General features: G+C 36.5%; 1 protein-coding gene across 1 annotated transcript; it reads right to left on the reverse strand.

Annotated features, from left to right (window-relative positions):
- Positions 1–119: 119 nt before the first annotated feature.
- On the reverse strand, positions 120–27,922 carry CIBAR1 (CBY1 interacting BAR domain containing 1). The gene is made up of 9 exons (XM_041768489.1): positions 27,715–27,922; positions 27,031–27,265; positions 24,626–24,694; positions 23,660–23,761; positions 21,063–21,068; positions 19,494–19,598; positions 8,788–8,901; positions 2,948–3,067; positions 120–1,315 (listed from the first exon to the last, which is right to left on the reverse strand). The coding sequence occupies exons 1-9, from the start codon at positions 27,738–27,740 to the stop codon at positions 1,226–1,228; spliced, it is 867 nt and encodes a 288-aa protein (XP_041624423.1). The 5' UTR covers positions 27,741–27,922; the 3' UTR covers positions 120–1,225.

Consider the following 27,922-nt stretch of genomic DNA (forward strand, 5'->3'; position numbering starts at 1 on the left):
TGCTATTGTAAACAAGAGAAGTACTTTAACCCTGTTTTATTTTTTTCCTCCCAGCTACAACACCGCAGTTAAATACTGAGAAAATAAAAATGCAATGATACCTTCAGTGTCTTAATTCATTTAGGGTTTTAAAACATTTTGCATATTTTATTTAAAAAGTACTGAAGTAATTTTATCACTCTAGGACTATTCTCAGGAAGCAGTATTTTGTTAAGAACAGAATCATGAATAACAAAGTCAAAAAGCTTTCTAGAAAGCCTTTATTTTTCTGTTATGAATAATTTTCTTGTGGTTATCCCAAATGATTTTATAAATTTCATAATTTTTATATGCCTAACTGGTATCGATGAAATGTCAAAAGTACAATCCTCATCCAAAGAAGAAAAAGAACTGGACATGCTGAAAGGCTCCGATTAAATGGATTATTTTAAGGAATAAAAGTAACTATATCCTCTTTCATTAATTAGATGGTGGTTTGGTACAATTTTTATACTTTTAATGATTTAGGGTTTTTCATGATAATTTCTTAGGCAACATTCCACCAAGTTACAGCTTTCCAAAAGTTGTAGTACTGTGTATAATGCTTTAGTATGATAGCACTTTTCATTTTTAAACCAGATTCAGGCTGAATGTGGCTTTCTTTTTGAATCTAAAATTTATGCTAAATTTGAATCTAAAATTTAAGACAGTGTCCCTAGTGTCCCATTACCTTTAATCAAAAGTAATAACGTAAATTATGTGTCAAGTCATGAAACTTAAGGTTGTAGTAAAAGAGATAAAAAGTAAAGGAAAAAAAAACCCTCGTCTTTTTGATTAAGGCTTTATGGAATAGAATTTCTGTTTAATTAGAATGACTAAAGACCCTTTTTTGGCAATAAAAGCAAAAGAAGCAAGTAGAATTGTTAGATCTGTTTTTGTCATCTATATTGCAACCTCAACTAGGTATAGTGCAGTAATATGAAATACTTTTGAAATACATAATTTTTTTTTAAAATGGAACCTATAGAAAAATCACATGCTGTTAGGATGTCGAAATGACTGCTGTATAATATTTTTTAAAACTTTCAATTTTGGTCAGCATACATTTTCTTTAATTTTCATTTCCAGTAGGATTTCATTTTGAGGTTTAACATGTTTGAAGCCAGTATAAAGTTTTACAATGTAGTAATTCTGGATTCCAAGTCATTTAAGATGAAAATTGAAATGTGAAGTTTACTTAAGAAAATTAATTTTCTTCTTCTGTAACATCCAAGTCTTCATCCTCTTCATCATCATCATCTGCTTGTTGATCCTTTCTTAGTTGACAGGTGGATACCTGTTAAAAATTAGCACATTAAAAAAATACTTAATATTTTTATGTGCTTGGTATCTTAATATGTCCTTACAAAGAAGAGCACATAGAACATATATTTCAGGAAGATCATTTCTAGTAATGAAATTTCCCTATGAATTACTGTATTTTAAGGTTGAAAATAGAGGGTTTTCATTCACTTATGTTATTTTTGAGGAAAAATATGAAATTAACCATTTGATTCCAGTTGGATATACTAGGACTTCCATAACATAAAATACTTAAAAGAGAAGTACAGATTCAGGATATTATGTCAAGTATATTTTAGGTTAAGTGATTCTTTGACCATAAAAATAGGCATTTGAATGAGAATCATCAAATGCATAGCAAAAATTCCCAAGAACATTTCTACTAGGCAGATGATATAATTAAATTTAATACTGTGATTTAAATGGAATGAGTTGAGAATCTGAATTCACTACTGGGCTTTAAGTCCTCACCATTGCCACCTGGGTCATCTTGCTTCAGACCTTTCTGAGGGCGATTTGGTAATGTCTGGAGACGTTGTCACACCAAGGGAGGGGTGAGTTTGTGTGTGTTACTGGCATCTTGTGGGTAGAAGCTAGTGATGCTGCTGAACATCTTCAGAATGCATAGGATATTACTCCCTATTTCCTAGCTCAAAGTCAATAGTGTGGAGGTCAAGAAACCCTAGGATGATGTAATTTTAAAGTACTACACAGATGTTAGCTACTTTTGGTAACATTAAGTCTAAAATAGAAACAAACTTTGTACTATGATACTAGATATATGGAATTTATGTGCAAAGCACTTCATGCTGGAATAATAAAATTGTAAGCTGGTTGGGGGAGAGGCATACATATAAAGCAGTAAAAAAATACCTAGAGGAGAACCAAATGAAAATAGGTGGTATTGGGTCCCATTTACCTAAAAGTTAAAATTTTGAAAATATTTTGTTCAATTTTAAATTCTGAATGCCAGATATGAAAAAAGGGGTATAGATTTCTAGATCAGAAGTTGGCAAGCTATACCCCAGTCTGCCTCCTCTGTTTTTGTAAATAAAGTTTAATTATAACAGCCAAATTGACTTGTTAATGTATTGTTTATGGCTGCCCTTAACTTGGGACATAGACTATATGGCCTCTTTTCTCTATGGCCTCTTAGAAAACAAGGTTGTTCACCCTCCCAGTTCTAGATACCAGTAACTCAGGCTTTCTGGATACTGAAGAAATGAGGAAATTGACTCCTACCCTAAAGATAATGTGCATCTGGATCTAAGATAATGCTCAGCAAAAGATCTTTTTTCGGTATAATCAGTAAGTCATGGTAGTGGAATTTAAACCCTAAGCAGTTTGACTTCAGAATATTCTCTTCATGTTATACTGCAGAACAAACCTAGATAAGCATTCCCTTGCCCTTTCCACCTCTGCTCTCAAATGTTCTGCTTTAGAGAGTATTATATGCCATAGTATACAAGACAGGAAATAACAGAGTTGCACCCAATATGATCTTCAGCATTTTATGTAAGAGGGTATGGTATATGAAGTCAGGACTTACAGGAAACATTTTTAGTACTGAATGACACCAAAGGCAGCTGCTCAAGTTCCTTTAAAATTTGTATGATTTCTAGCTTACCTGTCCTGTTCCAGATAGACACTTAGCTGACAGTGATCTTTGAAGAGGTGACTTTGAATTTGCTCTTACAATGTCTAGACGAGATGAATAATCTGGTGGATACAGAGAATTTCGGAAAGCCTGTTGCAATGATAAAGCAATATTATAAAGTAGATATCAAACACTAGAATAATCTAGAAAGCCATATTAAGTTTCTCTTGGTTAAGATTTTTCTAAAGCAACCACATCCACTCACCCACCTCCACCTCCCAGAACAAAATTTCTATTACTGTAAATTTAAAATACATATTTTTAAACATTTTATTTATCTGAGAAAGAGCACATGCTCAAGCAAGGGAAGGGCAGAGGGAGAGAAAGAATCCAGAGCAGGTTTCATGCCCAGGGCAGAGCCTACTCAGGGCTCAATCTCACAACCCTGAGATCATGACCTGAGCTGAAATCAAGAATCAGACGTTTAACTGAGCCACCCAGGCACCCCCGTACGAAAAATATTTTAAGTTGTAAAGATGAAAGCTAAAAAGTTTATTTGCACCCAGTGAGGTGATGATGAGAGTTTTGCTGAGGAAATGTGTAAGTTGCTACCACCCTCAAAGAGGATGCCTGCCAGGAGGGAGCCTACAAGTCACTCATACCTTAGATTCTTTGTTTTCTGCCAGTCTCAACAATTAGTAATTTAACTTCATTGCAGTACTGTGATAGTACATCATGTAAGAGTAAGTTGCACTCCAGTTTCACTAGAATCTAGAATCCCTTTGTCAGTTTTTTGCCTTAAAGCAACAGTTCCAAATACCACTCTCTTAAGCCTGTCTGCATCTTTGTCTTCCCCCATTTCTCTAACATACAGACTAGTAACAGGTAAGATTATCAGATGTGATAACTTCACTCTTTTTTCCCCCTCAGCTCTTCACCCTGTCATGGTCAGGGTCAAATGTCATTCTGATATTTTCCAAGGTACATATATCCTATAACCAAAACTTAAAAAACAAAAAGCTTGCTTTCTCCACAGTTCCTTCCCCCAGCAAACAAGCCAAGATCTTTTTTTTTTTTTTAATTACTTCAAGGTATAACTTTATTCCTTAAAAAACTTCTCAAATATTCTACTTCATCTCCATTTGTCAAAAACACACAAGTAGGCTTTCATCTTCCACTGAGATTGCTCTTGCCAAAAATCACCAAGGTCATCGTTCTGTCTTGGTCTTTACTGACCTTGTTATGAAACTTCTTTTTCACTCATGCCATTTCTAAACTGTTCATGTGCTAGCTGCCCTATTCTACTGCTTCACATCTCCTTTTCTACTGCTTATACCCTAAATATTTTTATAAAGGGTTTCCCTTAGGCCATGGGTAGTTGTTTTATTTATACCTTTCTCTGAAAGATTAAGATATATACAGTGTTTAATGGCTACCTTTCAACCAATTCTCTATAGGCTCTCTCTTGATAGCCATACTTACCTGCCCAACTACCTTCTGTTTTCCTAGACCAATACTGTCTAGTAGAACTTTCTAAGATGAGGGAAATGCTTGCTATCTTGTGCTGTTCAAAAAGACAACATGTGGTTCCTGAGCCCTTTTCAAGGGCTCACATGTGGTTCATGTGAATAAGGAACTTCAAATTTTTTATTTTAGCCACAGTGGCTGGCTACTGTGTTGGACAGTGTAGCTCTGCATTCACCTTATCAATGAATGATGTTACCATACAATTTAGTAGACCAAAACTAAAACCATGGCCATTGTCCCCTAAATTTCTCATCTGAGGTACATCTTAGTTTTTTGACTCAATGCGTCTTTCTTTGTAGCTTAGAATTATCTTACTGAAGACCAAAATATGTTATTAAAAAACTTAGTGGCTCCTGACTACCCAGGGTCCAAATTCCTTAGGTGACCTCCATGTCATCAAATGATCTTAATCACTCAAACCTGCCCACCACTCTTCACCTCTAGCCAATGTCCCTGTATGTAGAACTGTACTACTCTCCCTTTGCAGTGCTGATTCCTCAGCCTGGAATTCCAGCAAAATTCCAAGAGCCAAGTCAAATGTCAACAGTAGCTCCTGTTGTCCATACCCTCAATACAGCTTTCATTTCATTGTTCTGTAATTACACATCTATCTCTCCTAGTTTTAAGTTCCTATAGAGTAAGGAGCCCTGTTTTATCTTTGCAACTCCTCCACCTTAAGACAGTAACATGATAAGTGACATTAACATGATCTTAATCCCTATGTTCTTGGGGGAAAAAAAGACTCCACTAAGGGATGTCTTTATACGTTCCTTTAAACCTTAGAGAAGTAAGTGCAAGACACAAAAGAAATTGAGAGATGAAACTTAACCCCACAAGTGAGACTTGTGTTGTAGGGCAATTCAGGCATCCTTAACATGTTAAGTTATTTAACATGTTACTGAGGACTCAGTTATGTTCTGGTGCCAGATATGGAACACTGGCATCCTAGTATGATATAAAAACTAGATGACTCATTAATTAGCTGGTACTTGGAAAGGATATATTTTTGGTAGAACATTCTTTTTTTTTAACTGTTCCAGCAAAGATGAGGTTAAAAATGGAAGACAGTATACACCCATGAGATAAAAGTCTAAACCAGTTAAATATTAAAATTAATCTCCATGCAGGGCAACAGATTTAGAGGAATATTTATTGGCAATAATCCATTTCCCAATATGGTCCAAGATCTCTTCTAGGAGTGAGTCTCAAGATGTTCTGAAGTGATTGCGCAGAGGTGATCTTTTGAAGGGGAAATGAGCCTGACAATGCTTTTTTAAATGAAGAACAAATAAGGTAAGATGGTTTGTGATATAACTAGATACCTAACTGCAAAAAAATTAGCTGCTGCCAGAATAAGTCTCAGCAGCTTTCGTAAAGCATAGACTACCTAAGAGCAACAAGTTCTATTTCTGTTCCTCTCTTCATATTTTCTCTACTTGTTTCCAAGAAACCCTGTATTTAAAGGATCTTTTTCCTTCTTGATACCTGTTTATTATTTTATGTCCCCTGGTCCCACAACTGTCCCTGGACTCCCTTCCTCTCCACAATCTCTATATGGCATAATAGTAACAGTTTATGTCAGTAGTTCCTCATGCCTCAGGACCTTTGTGTATCTATCTGTATCCTTTGCCTAAAGGGTGTTGCTAGGGGTCCTCCAACACATCCCTCAAACTTCTAATCAAGAAACCATTCTTTGATTCTCCAGACTATTTTGAATTCTCCAAAACATACATTCATAGCACACTATATACTTTATGAGACTGGTCGTATTATAAAACTTAAAACAGTTACACAGTGTAGGTATACCTGGTCTTATTGTATTCCACTGTATCGTGCTTCACACATACTCTGTTTTTTTATGAATTTTTTTTTATGAATTTTATGAAGGTTTGTGGCAATACTGCTTTAAGCAAGTCTTGGTGCCATTTTTCCAATAGCATTTGCTCACTTCGTGTCTCTGTGTCACATCTTGGTAATTATTGTAATAGTTTAAACTTTTTCATTATTATTATTACTACATGTGTTATGGTGACCTGCGATTAGTGATTATGACTGATAGCTCAGATGATGGTTAGCATCTTTTAGCAATAAAATATTTAATTTAGATATGTACACTTTTTTAAAGTTCTAAAATGCTATTGTACACTTAAACTATAGTATGTAATGCTGCATATTAATTATACTGGAATTAAAATAAACTTAAAAAATAGACTATAGTATAGTGTAAACATAACTTTTATATGCACTGGGAAACTAAAATATTCATTTGACTTGCTTTATTGTGATGTTCCTTTTGTTGCAGAGGTCTGGAATACTGCAATCTCTCTGAGGTATGCCTGTATATGTTTTTAATATCTGAACTAGATTTCTTAAGTTTTTGCTTAAGTCAGACCAATTCTGACTTACAGGGTTTAATCCTCAGAACTTAGAATGGTGCCTGGCATATAACAGGTGCTCAATAAAAAGTTGTTGAATGAACATTTTATGAGGTAAATACTGTATCTCTATTTTAGAGATAAGGAAGCTGAATTATGAAGAACTTGCTTAATATTGCCCCACGACAAAGTGGGGAAGTTGATACCTTGTCAAAAAACATATCTACCACACAGCCCTGAGATCTTTAGTTTTTTTATGAATCTCTCTTCTCATGACCTACCTAGTGTGTTGCCTAAGAATAGCAGTAAGAGAAGTGGTGTGACCAAACACCTAGCTGGGACCACTGGGATGAGAAGGAAAATCTTGGGGTCCAGAGGAAGTGAAGGGACTTTGGTGACTGTTAACAAATGGCATGTCAAGGGCATCAGAAAAAGCAGAATGAAAATGCTTGGTAATGAGGACTCCAGTCTTGTACGAAAAGTGGGGGACCAATTCTGAACCTGCCACTGAATGCTGTGATGTTTCTTGGAGGGAATCTGAACATCATTTTTCACAGGATAGAGAGGATACAAACACCGTGTCAGTAGTCAGACTTCTGGGTTTGGCTCCCAGCTATACTATTTATTAGTTATGGGCCCCTCTGGGATGTTTCTTAACCTCATTCTGCCTCAGTTTTTCTCTTCCATAGAAATGAAGACAATTAAGTACCTCTATCAAAGTAGATGGAGGAATGAAAATATAATTAAAATGCATAGGTCAGTAGCTGCCCAGAGTAATCACTATATAAACATTTGTTATTTTTTCATTTTACAGATGACAAAAGCTCGATCTATTTTTTTTTTTAAAGAGTACATGAAAATAGTGAAAATTAAGAAATCTTAGCTTTAGTATTTGGAAGGAATGGTCCCTTAGGAAGCCATTTATTGATAAACAAAAAGCAGAAATATCATGTATGCATAATTGATAGAAAACTGTGAGATTCTTGGCATTGGAAAATATATGTATGTACACACACACACACACGTACCTTTCTTCATTTTTGTCAAACTGTAATCTGATTTTACTCAATTAAGTTTCCTGGAATCAATGGGGTAGTGAGAGGAGAAGGTCCCGGGGGTCACTTTATAATGGACAGTTTCATAAATAAACAACTTGGGGATTCTTCACAATTGTCAAATGGCAGACACTTTCAAGTTATATCAATATATAATTCTGGTTCTATCTTGAGATGACCTGGCCTTTCTCACTTCTACTATAGAGATAATATGGACAAAGTATGTCTCCAGTATTCTAGCTGTTTCAGCAAAAATACTTTTCTGCCTTTTTTCCTCCCTTTTAGAAGGTAGGGGTGTATGACATTATTCACTCTTCAGATAATGCTTGTTGAAGCCAGGTTTTGATTTAGGTGCTCTAACATTAGTTGGCCAGCTGGACTTGCATTGAATTCTCAGTACAAAATAAGCCTGATTAAGTCACACAAAACTGGTTAGAATCCTGATTCTGCTACTTACAGCTAAGTGTCCATGGTCATGCTAAGTTACTGAAAGCCTCTAAACCTGTTTTTGTAGTTGTAAAGATGAGAATAACAACAGCTTGTACCTTACAGGATTGTGTGAGAAGTGAATGAGAAAATGCATGTGAAGCTCTGAGTATTTTGCATAGCACAAATCAGTATTATGGTTAGCACACTGGCTCACATCACTAGTCAAAATGACACATTATTTCATGTAATGGCCCTGTTAACTAGCTATTAATAAATTAATCCTTGAAACTTTACTATGGTTAATTTGAAAAGTCAAAAATGCTTACTTAGAAAATCATGAAAGTTAAACTATTTGGGACTGCATACAGTAATATAAACCACTGTAATGCTCAAAGTCAAGATATTTTTGCCCACACAACCAGTGCTTTCTTTTAAACGTTTCCATCTTAACAGAAGAACTGAATTTAGATAGACATAGTCCTACCTCCAAATCTTCTTCTTCGTCAATCTTTTGTATGTTTTGGTAGGCAGCAGTGTAGACCTCTAAAGCTTTGCCATGAAATAACATTTCAATAGTGATAAATTCTGAAAATATAGTCTAAAAAAAAAAACAGAGATTGGAATTTAAACAATCATATGAACCTGTGGATTTAGTAAATTTATTGCTTACTATAGTCTTGGCATTTTATGAAATATAGAAGTATCTCTTTTTCCACAGGGCAAATGAAGTACAAAAGATAACGGGTATAAAAATAGTTGCAAAGACCTTTGGCAGCACAACCTTGAAATTACACACAGTATTTCCTATCTTACCATTTACTTCCTCTTATTTAGTTCTTTGTACACCTTGGAATTGACATTTGTGATTTAAAAAGAAAAGATCTGATTAAAATGTATACCATTATGTACCCTGTTGCCATATGCCTATAATTATTAGGTAAAACAGGTCAGTTCTTTTTTTTTTTTTTTTTTATTTTTATTTTTTTTATTTTTTTTATTTTTTTTTAAACAGGTCAGTTCTAAACCTGGTGTTTTAGTAATTCAAACTGATGTTTAAACAACAATGTCTTTTAGACAGGAATTATATTCAGTCCTATTTCTATGTGTTACTTGTATTCTCTAACCACAAAGGAATTACTTAGTAATTATATTGTTACCACTGATAATAGCATCGTGCATTTGCATAGGACTTGGCAAGTGTCGCTCACAGCTAGAATGTTGAAACTTGGGTCTGATTCTTCAAAGGCTATATAGCTCTTGTACTGTGCTATTCTTGCTGGAATCAATAATTTCTTTCACAAATAAAATGCATGTAGACTGAGCATGATGACAACGTATGACAAGGAAAATCATGGGTTAAGAGAATGAAGATAGACATGTTGATCTAAGCAGGGGTGAGATAATTGGTATAAGAAAAGATACAAACCAGACAAGTGTTTCATAAAATAGGATATTCTCCTTTTGTTATCTTGTTCCTCATCAAAATAAATCGGAGCATTAAAGTGGAGAGAAGTAGGCAGAATAAGAACAAGGTAGAAAATACTCATTCACTGTCCTTCAAGGGGCAAGAGAGAAGAGATGGGTTATAGAAGACAAGAGTCAGATGTCCCTTTCTCCTCGTTCCTGCTCTCCTGTGTTAACCACCCAGATAGGAGTGACCCTACACTTTGGAAGACAGTGTTACAGGTATCCCTACTGTCCCATGGTTCCTCCTGCCCCCATCTCCATTCTTTCTTCAGAATTACAAGAATATTTATGGGCTTCGGATCACTACTCAATGTAAGCAGATCTGTAGTTGAAAAGGATCCCTTCTGGCCTGCAAATATTGGGCTCTGGGATGAGAGGCAGCTATGACTCAACAGTGACCCTTACTGTCAGTTCATATAGGTCACAGAGGATTCTGGTCTACTGGGACAGCACCTGACTAATATGCAGCATTATGCCCAAGGATCTCCAGATACCCAGGAAATATCTTAGAGGTGAATTGGCTTTTGATTAGGACTGGGACTTACTTAGTTCTCAGTCTTCCTAAGAGAGCTGGCGAGCTAGAAAGGAGTGCCCGTTAGGAGAGCAGCAGAGCACTGAAGACTCCTACTTGCTTCTTGGTCTGCAGCTCGTTTTAGGTAATGGGACAGTCAAGCACAGGCTTACATCTTTTCTTCTGAATCTTAAATTTAGGGATTTTTCTACATTTAGTAAGTAAGGAACTATGTTAAAAAATACAGACATAGTTTGACTTTATGTTTATTCAAGGCTGAAACAGAAAAGTTTTTCATTTACTTAGGCTTAGAATTCTACAGTAAACCCTTAAACTTGTTTCAGGTTAAGTACAGAGGTAGGTAGAGAATCGTATTTTACAATGTTACATAGTCAACTCTGTTTTAGTTTTTCTTGGATATTTCCAGACCATCTGTTTACTTATGTGGAGAGAGAAGAGAAGGTATGCTATAAAAGTACCTAAGAAATAAAAGAGCCTCAAATAAGGAATTAAGTTTCAACACTCGAGTTAGGTGTTATTCCTGTTTTTAAATATTTCCACTGATGGATATTCTAAATCTTTAAGACTGGCACACTATTTAATAACTAGTGGAATCCAGACATTTACAATGTTATTTATTACACCTAAATCTGTAGATTTAGGCTTAATTCAAGTCTATTTCACTGTGGTAACTTTATGGAATATGCAAACTTCTTTAAATATTTTTCAAATATTTGAATATAGTTATTACATTTCTTTTTTTTTAAGATTTTATTTATTCATTCACAAGAGACATATACACACACAGAGAGAGAGAGAGAGAGAGAGAGAGAGAGGCAGAGACACAGGCAGAGAGAGAAGCAGGCTCCCTGTAGGGAGCCCGATGTGGAACTTGATCCCAGGACTCCAGGATCAGGCCCTGGGCCAAAGGCAGGCAGTAAACCACTGAGCCATCCAGGCTGCCCAGTTATTAAATTTCTGATGGTTAAAAATCTCTGAATGTGTCATCTCTGAATTAACATTTATTTAATACCAACATTTTATAGGATTTACATTCCCCTTAGCTCATAAGCCCTGAAAAATATGTAGATATGTCTGTCAATGAAGAAAGATACATTATTTTTATTTATTCATATTGTCTGTTAAGAGAAACTGCTGCATCCTCATTTTAAGACACTGATCAGTTTTTAGTCTGTTACCATTTCCCAATCTCAAAATTTAGTTTCAATTAGTGATAAGTACTTTACAAATTATCTGTATCAACGTCTGTTATTTACTACTTGGAAGATGGGGAAATCAGTCTTAAGTTTCTGTGATACTTTGGTTTAGTCATCTATGGTTTGAATTTTTATTTCTTGACAAAACCTATCACACTCACTAAATAAGATGAGAATGGCCCTACTGTTTTTTTTATACTGTTTTTCTATCAGAATGGGAAATGGGAAATCAGTAGTTCTGGTAACCTAGTATCCCAGACTTGCAATCTCTGACCCAAGAGTCATGAGGCCTAAAGATTATCACAGAGGAGAGTTGTATCCTTGAGTAGAGTCAGGAGAGAATACTGCCAATTATGCTTTTCCTAGTTAGAATATCATAAAATATGTGAAAATAGGCAGAAGGAAGGAGAATAATAGCAAGGAACATAAAAGCTAGGTGATGACTAATATAAGAAAGAATATAAAATGCATGTTTTTGAAATAAAATATTTTCAGTGAATGACTAGAAGGGTGGTAGAACTTTCTAGGAACCAGTCATATTTAGAAATAATTTTCCTCAAATAAATACAGCTAACTTTCAGGGATCTCATGTAACCTTATCTGGAATGAGTCAGTATAATCAAGGACAGAAGCATTAATGAGTTACTTTCCCCCCTTTTCAATTTTTATTTTGTGTGACTAGAAGGCAATTTGGGCACATGCTTAATTTTTAATCTGAGGGCTGAGAGAGCTAATCTGAAATCCTCTACCTGTTGGCAAGTATTCTCTAAAGCAGGAGAGTTCTTAATCTAGTAGTTAAGAACATGGGCTCTGGATTAAGATAAATCTGGGTTCCAATCATGACTGAAACCTAAGAGCTATAGAACATTGAGCAGTTCATCTATTCTTTCTCCTAATTTCTTTCATCTGTACAATGGGGATGACAACAGTGTCAACCTCACAGGATTAATCCTCAAGGATTAAATGAGATGATCCAAGAAAAGGTATAGTATGGAAACTGGTTTGGAGTAAGTGCTCAACACACGTTAGCTATTTTTATTACTCAAGAAGTAAACTTGCTAAGTTAGAAAATGTTCCTTTTCCTAATATTAAAGCCTCCATCTGATTTAATTAGCAAGCAAGACTTTGAACAAGTCATAAAAGGTCATACTAACATTTTGGCAAATAAAGGGGAAATCATGTTCTCCAGAATAGAGTCTCTCCAATAAATGATGTCAGGAGAAATTTATCTACTTGAAAAGAATGAAGTTAATACTTACCTCATACCATATCAGAACACAACTACTAGATAAAATGTTTAAATACTTAAAAAAATTTTAATTATCACATTTACTAGAAGAAAATATAACCAAGTATTATACACAATCTTCAGGATGAAAACAACCTTTCTAAGCATGACACAAAGTCAGAAACCAAAAAGGGGAAAACCATTAATAGACCTGGCAACAAAAATAAAACTTTAAGGCAAAAACACACCATGAACAACAAAATGGGAAAATACATTTCGCAACGTGAGGGTTAATTTTCTCAATATAGTTTTTACACATTAATAAGAAAACTGCCAATATCCAATAAAAATATAGGCTAACAAGTGTGGGTCATTCACTAAAGAAATTTGTCCTTAAATATATGAAAATATTCTGTCTTAACTGCAGTAACTGCAAGTTAAGATGACACTGATTTTTTCACCTATCAGATTAGTTATTAAAAATACTGCTACTCTTCATTGGTACACTGGGGAGCCCATGCAAAGTTTTGTAGAAATATAAACTTGTTAAAATTTTGTGGACTGAAGTTTAAAGATCTGTGGATAGAAAGTATCAAACTTTAAAGGGTGTATGCTCTTTGAATCAGAAATACCACTCTGGTAATTTATCTCAGAAGAATAGCTGGATCAACAAAGGCCAATGTTTAGTGATGCAGTGAGATTTATAATTGCAAAAAATAACCTAGATAACCACATAAGGACTGGTTAGATATAGCCATAGCGAAATACTATGAGGATACCAAAAAGGATGATCTCCATCTCTGTTTCTTGACATATATGTCCAGGATATATTAAATTTTAAAAAGAGATGCTATACATAGTGTGGTCCACTTCAATATAACTATATGGGGTTATGATACTATGTTCCTCATAAGGATGTTGTGAGGAGTATGAGTTTATCCATATAAAGTACACAGCATATGTGACATGACACCTAAGAAATACTTGTTTTTATCATGTCTCTTGTGTATATGTGCATAGAAGAACATCAGAATGATATAAAACAGAGTGCTGATTATTTCTGAATAGTAGGATTACATTTTTCTCAATGGTTGTATTAAAAAAAAACAAACTATGGTGACTTTATATTTAGCTATAAGAAAAATAAAGCTTTTAAAAATTAATTTAGATGTTTCTTGCTCATGTCAGCTACTTTGCCACATACTACATTCCTGTCCCTCTGTTCTAGGAGTGACCCCTGGTCAAGATCCTTTCTGTAGGTCTGAAATTCCCTTGACACCCACCATTTAAATGATGACTTTTCCTATTAACATGGGAAACGAATAGGATTTTAAAAAAAATTTGAGAGAGCGAGAGAGCATGATTGGGGTGGAGAGGGAGAGGGAGAAGCAAACTCCCCACTGACCAGGGACCCCAATGCAGGGCTCCATCCCAGGACCCTGGGATCATGACCTGAGCTGCAGTCAGATGCTTAACCGACTGAGCCATCCAGGAACCCCACGATTTTTTTTTTTTAAAGAGAAAGAACAAGAATGAGCAGGACAGAGGGAGGAGAGGTGGAGAGGGAGAGAGAGTATCTTAAGCAGGCTCTAAGCACAGCATGGAGCCTGATATGGGACCCTATCTCATGATCCTGAGATCATGACCTGAGCCGAAATTAAGAGTCGGAATTTTTAACTGCTTAACCAACTGAGCCACCCAGGCGCCCCAGGGGTTGTGATTTTTCATTCACATTGTGTACAGTAAGTTCCATACCAACTTTGCTCAAATTTTTTGCAAGGTTCCTGTGAAGTCTTTTATCTAAAAATTGTGCTACCTTGCTGATTAATGCTGCTACCAAAACTCAGATGGACTTGTAAGTTAAACCCAACTCAACACAGTAGTACAGTTATCAGTAGTGTTCACTCATTTCTGCCCCCACAGAGGTTAAGGAAGGAGACAGAAGCTCTGTCCCTATCTGAAGCAGTAGCCTGATAACAGGTCCTATGTTTGTTTCTCTCAAAATTGAGTGGCATCAATGATTCTTACTTTTCCAAGAATTTTTATCATAAACAGAAATGTGAGACATGCTAACCTCAACATAGGGTGACAGTAATTTAACTATTTTTTAACTTGTCAGAAGGCTTCTAGTATGAGATTTGTGCATCCTTCTTTATCATAAAAGATCTCAAATGAGGCCTGACTTGGAAAAGAAACAATTTGATAGTAAGGAGGAAAGATGTAGAAAATGAGGTTTCAGAGCCTTGTTTGATATTGACCTCTGGAACCCATTTCTGGAAGTTTGTTAGATCAGGGGAGTCTGCCCTGTGTGTAGGTTGAGTATAGGTTGTCACACATGACATCATCTTGTATGTAGAAAATCCTAAGGAATCTACTAAAAAATTGTCATTGCTTATAAAGGAGTTCTGCCATGTTGCAGAACATAAGATCATTGTGCAAAAGTCAGTTATATTTGTGTGCACTTGCAATGAACAATCTGAAAATGAAATTAAACAATTCCATTTATAATAGCATCAAGAATGATAAAATACTTAGGAAAAAGTTTAAGAAGAACAAAACTTATACTCTGAAAACTACCAACGTGGTTAAAATAAATTAAGGAATATTTAAATAAATGGAAAAATAGCCCATGTTCATGGAATAGAAAAATTAATTGTAAGATGGCAGTACTCCCCCAAGTGGATTTACAGATTGGAGGCAATCCCAGCAGAATCCCACCCGACTTCTTTATAGAAACTAACAAGCTGGGGAGCCCGGGTGGCTCAGCCATTGAGCGTCTGCCTTTAGCTCAGGTCGTGATCCTGGGATTCGGGGATCTATTCCCACATTGGGCTCCCTGCATGGAGCCTGCTTCTCCCTCTGCCTGTGCCTCTGCCTCTCTCTGTGTGTGTGTCTCTCATGAGTAAATAAAACCTTAAAAAAAAAAAAACAACTGACAAGCTGAATCTAAAATTCATATAGAATTACAACAGATCCAGAATAGTCAAAACAATCTTTAAAAAGAACAAAGTAGAGGCAGCCCGGGTAGCTCAGTGGTTTAGCGCCGCCTTTAGCCCAGGGTGTGATCCTGCAGACCCGGGATCAAGTCCCACATCGGGCTCCCTGCATGGAGCCTGCTTCTCCTTCAGCCTGTGTCTCTGCCCCTCTTTCTCTCTCTCTCTGTGTTTCTCATGAATAAATAAAATCTTAAAAAAAAAAATAAAAAGAACAAAGTAGAAGCACTCACACACCGTGATTTTAAAATGCATTATAAAGCAATGCTCATCAAGATAGTGTAGTACTGGCATAAGGATAGACCTACCTATAGATCAGTGAAAGTCCAGAAACAAAACTATGTCAACTGATCTTCAACAATAGCTCCAAGACTATTCAATGGCAAAGAAGAGCATCTTTAATAAATGGTGCTTGGGCAACAGGACAGTCCCATGCAAAGAGATGAAGTTTATTCTTCGGCTCATACCATACATAAAAATTAACTCAAATGGATCAAAGGCTTATTATATGAAACATTAAAACTATACAACTATTAGAAGAAAACAGGGATAAATCTTCAAGATCTCAGATTTGGCAGTGGATTGTTAGATATTACGCTGGAAATACATGCAACAAAAGAAACATTGGACTTCATCAGAATTACAAACTGTTCTGCTTCAAGGAGCACCATCAAGATATTGAAAAGAACCCTAAGAATGGGAGAAAATAATATCAAATCATAGATCTGAAAAGGGACTTGTATCCAGAATAAAGAACTTTTGCCATTCAATAATAAAAAGACAATCCAACTAAAATATGGGCAAAGGATCTGAATAGACCTTTCTTCAAGGAAGATATGCAAATGGCCAATAAGCATTAGCAGGGAAATGCAACTCGAAACCACTACGAGCTGCCATTTCACACCCACTAGGATGGCTGTACTGAAAAAGTGATGAACAGCAAGTACTGGTGAGGATGCAGAAAAATTTGAACCCTTGTTTTTTACTGGTGGGAATGCAGAATGGTGCAGGAAGTTTCTCAAATGATTAAATATAGGGATAGCATATGATCCAGCATTTTAAAAGATTTTATTTATTCATGAGAGACACACAGAGAGAGAGAGGCAGAGGTAGAAGCAGATTCCCTGCAGGGAGCCCGATGAGGGACTCGATCCCAGGACACCGGGATCACGACCTGAGCCAAAGGCAGACGCTCAACCGCTGAGCCACCTAGAGGCCCTGGTCCAGCAATTTAATTAGATATATACCTAAGAAAAATGAAAATCTATGTCCATACAAAAACTTGCCCATGAATCACAATAACCAGAAGGTAGAAAACAACCCAAATGTCCATCAATTGATGAATGGATAAAGAAAATGAAGTTCTATCCATACAATGGGATATTTGGCCATAAAAAATAATAAATTACACTGATAGAACACAGACTATGATATTAAAGCATATTATAGCTAACATATAGCACGCACATATATACAGCTAATAATGAAAGCATGCTAAGCCAAAGAAGCCAGTCACAAAAACCATGTTATGATTCTATTCACATGAAATGGCCAGAAGAGCCAAATCCAGAGATTTCAGATTAGTGGTGGCTGCTTAGGGCTGGGGCAGAGGGGGGGTAGGGGTGTGGGAAGCAGCAAAGTAGTAGGTCTTCCTGTGGCTGATGATAATGTTCTAAAATTGAGTGGTGATGGTTGCACCTACTGGAAGGCACTAAAAATCACTGAGTTGTACATTTTAAATGGGTGAATTGTATTGGTGTATGAATTCTATCTCAATTTATTAAAAAAGGTTTTCTTCATGTCTTACACTTTTGGTGACTACCAACAGACTTCCTTCCAGCGGCATGATGAAGTAGACAAAGAGAAAAGCTTGGAAGACCTTTCCCTCTCTGCGCACCCTCCCGTATGCGGTCCCTCTCTCTCTGTCCTAATGCTTCAGGAAATCCCAGGTAGTAGGAATTGCAGTTGGGAATTCTCCACTCTCTCTGCCCATTTTGTAACGGGTGGTTGCTTGGGGCATTAAAAACCTCTGTAGAGGTAGTCTGCCGCTGAATTGAACCCACAGATGAGAGACCCAGATTACCACATGTAAAAGAAAATTTTGCAGGCATGAGGAGCTGGAGCGGTGCAAGGAATCAGGCTGCCATCACTGACGTAGCCTTCAGGTGGCAATGGAATCAAGCATACCTCACAAGTCTCCATTTTCATCATTCAGGTTAAAGCTAATTATTTTAATAACCTTCCTTCCTTTCTCCCTCAGTTGAAGAGATGATGTCAGCAGGTGTAAAACGTTATATCCTGCCCACACTCCCAACTCAGTAAATGGAGTCTGTCTCAGGGCAGCTTTCTGAGATGCTCTTCATGAGTAGCAATCTACTATATTACATACTAGAGCACAAAGTGAATTGAGAGGCTTTTAAAAAAAGGTTTTTGGTCTTCAGGACCAAACCAGAGACTTCTGAGCATGGCTATCAGAAAAATCAAATTTCTGAGATCCTTTGAACCTGTGATGGGGGTGGGGTGCAAATGAATATTGTTTCGTGGATTGTAAAGAGGAATGATGATAATATTGTGTCAGATGGTGCTTATTTTATTGATAAGAATGTAACTTAGGGGCCCCCGGGTGGCTCAGTCGGTTAAGCGTCTGCCTTCAGCTGAGGTCATGAACCCAGGTCCTGGGATCGAGCCCCTGTGATGGGCTCCCAGCTCAGCAGGGAGTCTGCTTCTCCCTCTCTCTGAGCACCCCCACTCAGGCTCACTCTTTCAAATAAATAAAATCTTAAAAAAAAAAGGAACATAACTTTTGAAAGCAGGATGTTTTGTTAATGGTTATAAAATGACAAGAATATTTTTCTTTGAAGCTTGTTCCTGGAAAATTTGCAGTGAGCCAAAACACCTCTAGATGATTTGTTTTAAAGGACTTAATATGGTCATAAGCAATCCTCCAAATCTTTCCAGGTGCCTATGAAAAAGTCACTGAACACCTTCTGAAGCATTTTACAATAAAATAAGGCAATTCTTGTGAGATCCTATCATGGTGGGTGCAAGTTTATGTGGTTGGCTACTCTTGCCTATTCATTTATAATATGGAGTTACTAGAGAGCATTTAATGAGAATACATCATAATGGAAAACACATATATTTTTAAGATTTTTTAAACATATAATTGGTTTATAGTTCAGATTATTGGCTTTGATACTTTAGGTAAATTATATCTCTGCTTAAATTTCATATAATATATGGATAACACCACCTCTTATGAGGTTGTTGTAAAGATTAAAAGATAATACAAATATAGTGCCTGTAACAGCCCGGGTGCACAAAAACATAGTAAATGTTAGTTTCCTTTGATTAAATAGTACCTGTGATAATAAGCTGAATATCTGAGGAAATAGGAAAATAACACTTGATACTTTTTATTTATAGTATCTTTTTCATATAGACTGTGGGCTAAAAAAATCAGGAAATATTTCATACATTTATTTATTTTTTAAAAGATTGTATTTATTTATTTATTTGAGAGGGGAAGAGAGAGAGAGAGAGGGATGGAGGGAGAGAGAGAGGTAGCAACAGAGAGCAGGAGTGGGGAGGAGAGAGAGAAGCAGGCTGCCCGCTGAGCAGGGCGCCCAATGCAGGGCTCAATCCCACAACCTAAGCCAAAGGCAGCCGCTTAATCAACTGAACTACCCAGGCACCCCAAGTTTTCATACATTTAAATAAAACAAAAAATAAGATTAGGGAACATGTATCAAACTTTAACAATTACTTTATTACCTTTATATCCTTTATTTTCTGCTTTTCAAAATTGTCAATAGTCTCCTCCAGATGACGAGTTGTCCGGGTAGCATCCATCGTAGCTCTCTGCAATTCAGTTTCTGCCTGCAAAAGTATTCCCCAACCAAAGATATAAAAAGTTCAAGTTAGAATCCATTCAACTGAGCCTATTTGTAAATGTTACCATTGCACTATTGGCTTTTTGGCCACTGTAAACTGTTCAATAATACATTTTATCACATAAAATAAGATGGTCTATATAATAAGCACGTGCAGAAAAAAAGAGCTTTAAATCTATTAAGTGATATGATTCCTGACCTCAAACCAAAGAAAACCCTCTCTTTCTACGAAACAATTTTTTTCCCTATATCGTCCTTGGATTGTTTACTGTAAAACAATTTTCTATATTTTCTACTGCTTTCACCTATTTTACTGTCTGTTCCACTTATCGTTCTGTTCTTTTTCTTCTCATTCTTTCCCCTTTAACACCTTCTCTTCAAAAAAAGATCTGTGACTGAAGTATTTCCAGTTTTCTATTTCTTCAAATGCATTAAATGTTGTTTTTTTTAAAGATTGATTTTATTTATTTATTTATTTATTTATTTATTTATTTACTTATTTATGATAGAGAAAGAGAGAGAGAGGCAGAGACACAGGCAGAGGGAGAAGCAGGCTCCATGCCGGGAGCCCAACACGGGACCCGATCCCGGGACCCCAGGATCGCACCCTGGGGCCAAAGGCAGGCACCAAACCACTGAGCCACCTTGGGATCCCCGCATTAAATGTTTCTAATCTTGTAATATCCTAATCAGATATAGTAGCATATACACTACAAATATTTATTTCAGCATGTATATAATATATATTTGTATATACTCTTCTTAGAGGCTAATAATATTACACTGTTACCATTTAGTTAAGGCTTAGTACAAAAAATATATATATACAGGTAATAAATTAGATGACAAATCTACTGCTTAGCTTCATATATTGTAATGACAAGTACTCGTACTACCTGGATCTGTGTTGTATGATCAATATGGTGGACAGTAGTCACATGTGACTATTTGTATTAAGATTAAATGAAAATTTAAAACCTGTATCGTCATTTACTCTAGTTGCATTTCAAGAGCTCAACAGCCATATATTGGTAGTGATTACTGTAAAGTGCAAAACACTTCCAATCTACTTATGTATTCCTCTAAAAAAAATCTCTTACTTTAGAATAGTAGTTGCCCACAAATATTTAATAAACATTTAAAATATTTATTATAAATTGTCTAAAATATTTAAAATATTTTATTAAACAAGTTTTAAAAAGCATAGCCTAATTTTGATTAAGTTCTAATAGTTTTGTTTCCTATCCTAGTAGTATATTTGCTCAAAAGTATCACATATCATCATTTAATAATCCATGGGAAAAATGTACATTTCTCATCAAAGCCTAGTGACACATACTAATCTGATATTTAGCCTTTGCTTCCTTTTTTCAAGAAAATGTATAAATTGAAATAAGTAAAAGAGTTTACTATAAGGATCCATTTCTTGACACACCACTTTATTACCCACCTGTGACTGAAATTTTTCATAAAGGAAAAAATACATTTCAAGGAGAATATTTTTAAAAATAAAATCATATACTCATGGAATTATATGATCTTGCAATTAGATTATACATTAATTATAACTTTATAGTGATTATGTATTCTTACATTTAGGTTAATTCAAATACATGATTTTAAGATACTAAGTATAAAAAAATATTTGTGTGTGTGTGTGTACATTTGCCATATAGGGTTTAAAGTTTTTAAAAACCATATAAACTTTTAACTTTTAATCATACCCAGTGATCAAAAGTAACTTTCTATATTACTGGGCTTGAGATTTTTAAAAATATAACTATCACAGAAATTCAAAAATAAAATAGAGCTCCTTTATAGATTTGTATGAAAACATGTCTAACAGCTATTTGATGGCATGTTAACCTTCCACTACTGAGAATACCCAAGTAGACTAATACTATTACACTTGACTCATATGATTCTTTACTTGTGACTACTTCCTTTTAACTTATTATGTCTTTGCCCTCCCCATTTTATTGGTAGTTTCAATTTTTTTTTTTTAATTTAGATAAGTAGATAGAATTGCCTAAACCATGGGAGGGGGAAGCAAAAGCTACAGCTGGGACATCTTAATCTTCCACTGCCCTCCAGCAACTAGTATTCATTTCTGAAAGTCTCAGATCCTTTTACTGAGGCATAGCAAAGTTATACAGCTATTTTTAGCAAAGAGGATATAGATTTCTATTTCTTCTTCTTTTTTTTTTTCCCTGAAAATTCTTCAAAATTGTATAGTGGATCCATTAGAGTAGGAAATGCTTTTGATTAAAATACTATGATATAACTTTATGAGGAGAGGTATCAGTATATTTAATGAAATGAGTCCTGAATGCAAAATGCCTTGTAATACAGTGAGCCAGACTGGTGTTTTTCAAACCGTGTTACAGGAAGCTTTTTCAGGGGCCCCCCCAGAGCCTTCCAGGATGAGCACAGAGCCCTGAGATTCTTTTTTACCCCATCCTCTTGTATCAGGGCTACTCCAAGTTATTTTACTTACTGGACTTTAACATCCTTCTTTTGAATTGTCAGATGAATTTTAAGGGTCCATCCTGGTAAATGTTCTGTAATGCTATGAGTGAATATTCTTATATTTATATTAAATACATTTATATCCTTTATCTTCTAGTCTTAAGTTGTCAAAACCCACTCACTTTCCCATTGAGCACAGCAGTTCACCTACAGCAATGATTTATCCTGTTGCTGCATTTTATTTCCCCCCATGTGAACCCAAAGACCAATTTCATCTACAGTTTAAGACTACCTCTTCCATAGCAGTGTTCACAACAGACTGTCTCAGTCAGAAACATCTTTACCTTAGGAATATTCATCTCTGTGTTCAGTCTCCATACTAATACCCCTGATTCAATCCTACCAACTGCTCAGGATTCCAGACATGACATTTTTTTCTGCCTTTAAGTATTTTCCTCCAAATAAAACAATAAAATTTTGACCTCTGGTTTACTTCTTAAAAACTGGTGACAACCCTAGTTGTCAGTCATAAATTTTCCAGCATTCTCTGGTTTACCTGACTTGCTTAAAAGTCAGGTTCTGTAATCTAGTTGTAGATGTTAAGCCTCAATGAGATGTTCCTGTCCCAGCCTCCAGTGGGCACTCCCAAGCCCTATGGCTGCCCATTTTTCTTTATTGCATGCTTGGGCATATGTACCTTTGGTCCAAAGGAAGGAGGACCAGGCATTTGATGCAACCCCAAATCACTGCTCGAGGGATTCCCCTCAGGAATGGAGGTGTTCTGGAACCTCAAATGCCCCCATTGAGCCATCCCTCATGTGGTTTCTGGCTGAGCTGGGCAGTTAAAACCTTCAGGAAGTAGGAAGGAGACATAAGAAGGAATGGGAAAGAGAGGCAGCGGGATAAATTAGTACTTTCTCTACAGCTGCACCTATCCCAGTTGCTGGGAATTAGCCAGGCACTATTTTCTATCCTTTTCTTTAATCATCAACAAGGCACATTCTAGTTTAAGAGTCAACCTTAACAGAAGAGCCTTGTTACAGGAGACAGCCCTATCTAGATTCTATTGTGTCCAGCTACAGACCTCAGTTTTACTCTAGAAGACTCTGAAGGTCTTTGGCTGCTAGTCACAAATGTGGTTTCACATTATTGTTTTGAAAGGTGAAGGGCATTATACTGGGGAAAAATGACTTTTCCTTCCTTTGTTCAAAAGCAGGGCAGACAGGGCATTGATATATCAAGATTCACGACAGATGTTTAAATCGATTTTATAATTAATAGTCATCATGTGGAAAAACAACTCAGAATTTTGAACTTTCTATAAAAACATCAACATTTTTAAGTGTTTTATTTTTTGAATATCTATTATGGAAAACAATAGGGGAATGAATTAGTGGTACCGTTTGTTTAAAATTAGTTTATCTCTGTAATGATAATTTGTAAATGTGTTTCTTTTCAACCTTTATATTCAAATTTTCAGCACATTTAAAAGTAAAATGCATATTTTCCATACATATTTACTTTTGTACAGCATACCTTACAAAATATTTTTTTTAAAGATCAAAAGTCAAAGGATACAATAACATGTCGATCAGATGGGTTTCGCTGACGTGTTCTTTCTAACTGATTTAACTGTTTAGCTTCTCGATTCCTTGCTGTTAATGTTGCTTTGAGGTCATCCTGAAAATAAGCATTGTTGATTAACAAAAATCTCTGATTTAAGAAATAAAATACATCCACTCTGTTTTAAGAATGAGAGAACACTCCTGTTTGGTCCAGGCATCATTACCAGAGGAATTATTACTATGCAGGATCAGTGTGTGTCTTGTGTGAGAGTGTGCATGCGTGTGTTTAATACTTTCCCAAATGATAATACAGATAATTTCAATGTAAACCTATAACCAAATATATATATATATATATATATATATGTATATATATATATATATAATTTTGATTGTGGTGGTGGTTATATGTGTATACACATTTGTCAAAATTCAATGAACACTTAAAACAGGAGAATTTTATTGCCTGTAAATTATACCTTAAAGTTGGTTGAAAAAACAGAACTTGGGGTTGTAACATACAGTATGGTGGCTATTGTTACTAACACTACTGCATATTTGAAAGTTGCTAAAAGTTAATCTTAAAAGTCTTAAAAGAAAAAAAATTTCTAACTATGTATGGTGTTGGATGTTACATAGACTTGTGATCATTTCACAATATTTATAGATATTCAATCATTATGTTGTACACTTGAAACTAGTCAGTTACACCTCAGTAAAAAAAAAAAAACAACTTTGTCACACTTTTAATCTACATGTTACTGCCTACTTTAAAATGAAAATATAAACATTCATTTAGTAAAATAAGTTCCGTCCATATATTCTTCATGACTACAAATATTAAATATCTTAAAGTTTCTATAATAAAATACTGCTTTATGTTATTACTTAGTGTAACACTACATTGTACTTTTTATTAAGAGGACAATTACTCTTTGCCACCAGAGTTAATAATAGTAGGAAAAAGGAATTTACTTACTCGTTTCATTTTTACAATGGTTCCATAAGCTTTCAAAGGTTCAACTACTTTGGCTTCAAGTCTTTCAACCTATTGAAAATTATTATAAAATATAACTGAAAAGAAACATAGATATATCTAAACTTAAATTCTGAAATAAAACCTGGGCTATTTAACCCAAACATAATTAATACACAGTGTAATGTTTTAAAATGTTTAAAATGTTACAATTTATCTTTGTAAGTAAAAGAATAATCACTAGAAATTGATAAAACTGAGAATCTTAAACACAATAAAACTTGCTAAGTCGTAGAGTAACAAAGCAGAAAAGTACCTAGTGTGCAATATGACAAGAAAACCTCTCAGGTTTCTAAGAAGCTTATCTCTGCCACAAGATCATCTCTGTATTATTTTTCTTCCTTATAGTAGCTTTTGGGTAAGTTTTAAGCCATCTCAAATTTTACAGCTACCACTTTCAGTGTGTTTGGCCCAGTGTTGGATATTTTACATTATATTATCTCCAAAATGTAATAGCCCAACTTTCCAGATAAGAAAATTGAAGTTGAAAGATGCAGCATGTTGGAAAAATTTAGTGACAATCCTTAAAAGCAAAAGAAGCTTAAAGACTCAGAATTGTATTAGGTGCAATTCTTTTCTGGGAAGCCATTTGTAAATTACCAAAGTTTGGAGAATAAGATAAATGGTCTCAGTGTTGCTGAGCTGTGAAACTGCATGGTTGATCTTTTATTTAGAATTAAACTGCTTTTCTTAAACATTATCATTTTTATCATATTTTGAGTAATTACACCTTCAATTAATAGCGCTAGTGGAAGACACTGAAGAAACGGGGTTTTTAAAGGCAGATACAGCATAAGAAAAATAACTCCTGGATGTTCAAATTTTCCATATCAGAACAGGTAATACAAGATGACATTATCTAATTGTTTAAAATGAACATGTATTATTTTAGCAGCAGGAAGAAGGCTTTTTTTGATGATACATGTTTATATAATATGTTTCATTTCATATTGGTTTTTATATAAACAAAATGTAGATGAATGTTTCACTTTAAAAGATTTTAGGAAAATGAAAAAAATCAAGTTCTCATTGGAGCATTTAAATATTAAATAGGAATCCTAAAATCAAAACCACGAATAATCAGAATAGTTCAATCTGTACCATTTCAGATAATCCATACGCTGACCATTCAGTGCAAGGATTATCCAAGTCTTTTTTTCCTGTTCTCCTTTTTGTTGCCTACCTTTTGTTCATTGTTCATTATTCATTAGCACCTCCACCATTTGGTAAGCAAGGGAAATAAAAAAGGAGAACAAATGTAAATCAAATTCACTTTGCTATTTAATAGCATAAAAGTTTTCTAGAAAGGGGCATTGAAGTTATTGTCTTATGGGTTTTTAAGGTTACATCAGTGAGTATAAATTATTTTTGAAGTCCCCAGTTACGTGTAACTGAGAGTTGCTTGTTTGTTGCAGACTATCACATGACAAGAACTCAACTTTTCCCAAAAGTACCCCCAAGATGTAATTACTACTCAAATTTCTGTATGAATAGCAAGTAGAGGTTCAAAGATCATTATCTTCACTTTGTTTTGTGAGTTGTTTTTTTTTTTTTTTTTAATGACTGAAATTTCTGTACGAGGCTTTTAAAAAGTACCAAAAGCACTGATGAGAGGATTACAAGAGAAGCAGTGCTGCTGCTTCTAACTGGGCAACTTCTAACACTTAACCTGTATCTTGAAACCTAAAATATCTATTAGTGAAAGTGCTTATGAGATACTAAAAGTGAAAATGAGCTTTTAGAAAGAAAACAGTTACAACACCACCTTTTTCCCTCCCTTCCAAAGCAAAAAACAACAACAAAAAAACCCCAAAACCACTCCAGGAAGTCTCATTACCAGCATCTATGATATAAATCAGGAAATCAATGCTGCTTTTCTTTTTGTCAATGAAATATTGGTCACTTCCCCCGAGCACTGAAGCAGCAGAGATCTCTTGTCCATTTACTACTTAATCACTGACATTACCACTCTCCCATGTTCCATCTGAAGACATACTTTAAAATATACTTACGTGCATACAAGACACCAGTCACGCTCCTTTTCTTCCCCACGGGCACTACGTTTACTACCCCCTGTAAATAGCCACCCCTTGGCCAAAAGCTGGCAAATGAAGTGGGGAAATTTCAGGACTTCAGGACACCCTAACGGTTTAGTTTGAAAACGGTAAAATCACCAAATCACAGGAAGCTTCCCTTTAATAGACTCACACAATGTTACATGAAAATGTAGGTTTATCATCAAGTGTGTGTTCGCCACTGCAGTTAGGTGGATTACAAGTGAGTCTTCACGGGTCCTTCATCCACCAGTTCAGGGCTCATTCCCAACAATGACGCTGTGACCTCCATACCTCTGCCTGTCGGTAATCCTGAAGTTTGGCAAACTCATCAGCAAAGTTTTTCAGGCCCTGCTTTAAATTCGGGGTCTCTGTGGAGGCGTACACGTTGATTTCATTCACCAGGAGGTCCGCTTTGTCTCGCAGCCTGGCCGTTTTCCGCACATAAGCAGCAAAGATTTGGCACAGCTCCCCGAAGTGCTTCTCCACATTTGTGACAGCATCTTGCAGTTGTTTGGTTTGAGCGTCCCTGGGGAAAAAAGGGGCCACAAAATGCGGATCATTCTCATTAGAGAGGAGGTGGCTTCATCTCCACAGTCCCGTGGCAGGCCATGCCGCAGCTTAGGGGCGCGAACCATCTGCGGGGCCGACGGTGGCCCTCCAGGTGGCCTCTCGGGGCCTGGCCTCGGTGCCCCACAGCCTGGGCGCACGGAGGGGCCTCCGTGCCGGGCGGCGGGGGGCGCTGCTGGGGCTGCTCCGCGCGGTGCCCCGCGGCCCCGGGAGGGCCCGTCCCGGCCGCGGCCTCCGCGCCTCCGCGCCTCCCGGCCTCCGCGCTCGCTGCCGCCCCGGGAGGTAGGCCCCAGGGCGCGGCGGGGGCGGCGCGGAGGCCCCACCGAGGCCCCAGGAGACGGGCCGCCCTGCCCCCACCCGAGCCCCCGCGTGTGGGCCCCCGGCCAGCCGAGGCCCTGGGGCCGTTACCGGTTTTCCAAGCTGCGCCTCAACATCTCGCCTTGCGCCCGCCGGGGACACTGGCCTGGGCCCAACGACCCGGGCTCCGCGGCGCCCGAGCGAGCGCCCCGCCGCGAGCCGCCGCCTCCTGCAGCCCAGAGCCCGCCCCGCGCGCCGCTGCCGGCCCCGGCGTTTCCACGGCAACGCGGCGCGTCCCCGCGCTCAGGGCCCGCGGCGG

This window comes from Vulpes lagopus, chromosome 9 (assembly GCF_018345385.1).
Source record: "Vulpes lagopus strain Blue_001 chromosome 9, ASM1834538v1, whole genome shotgun sequence".
Classification (NCBI taxonomy): Eukaryota; Metazoa; Chordata; class Mammalia; order Carnivora; family Canidae; genus Vulpes; species Vulpes lagopus.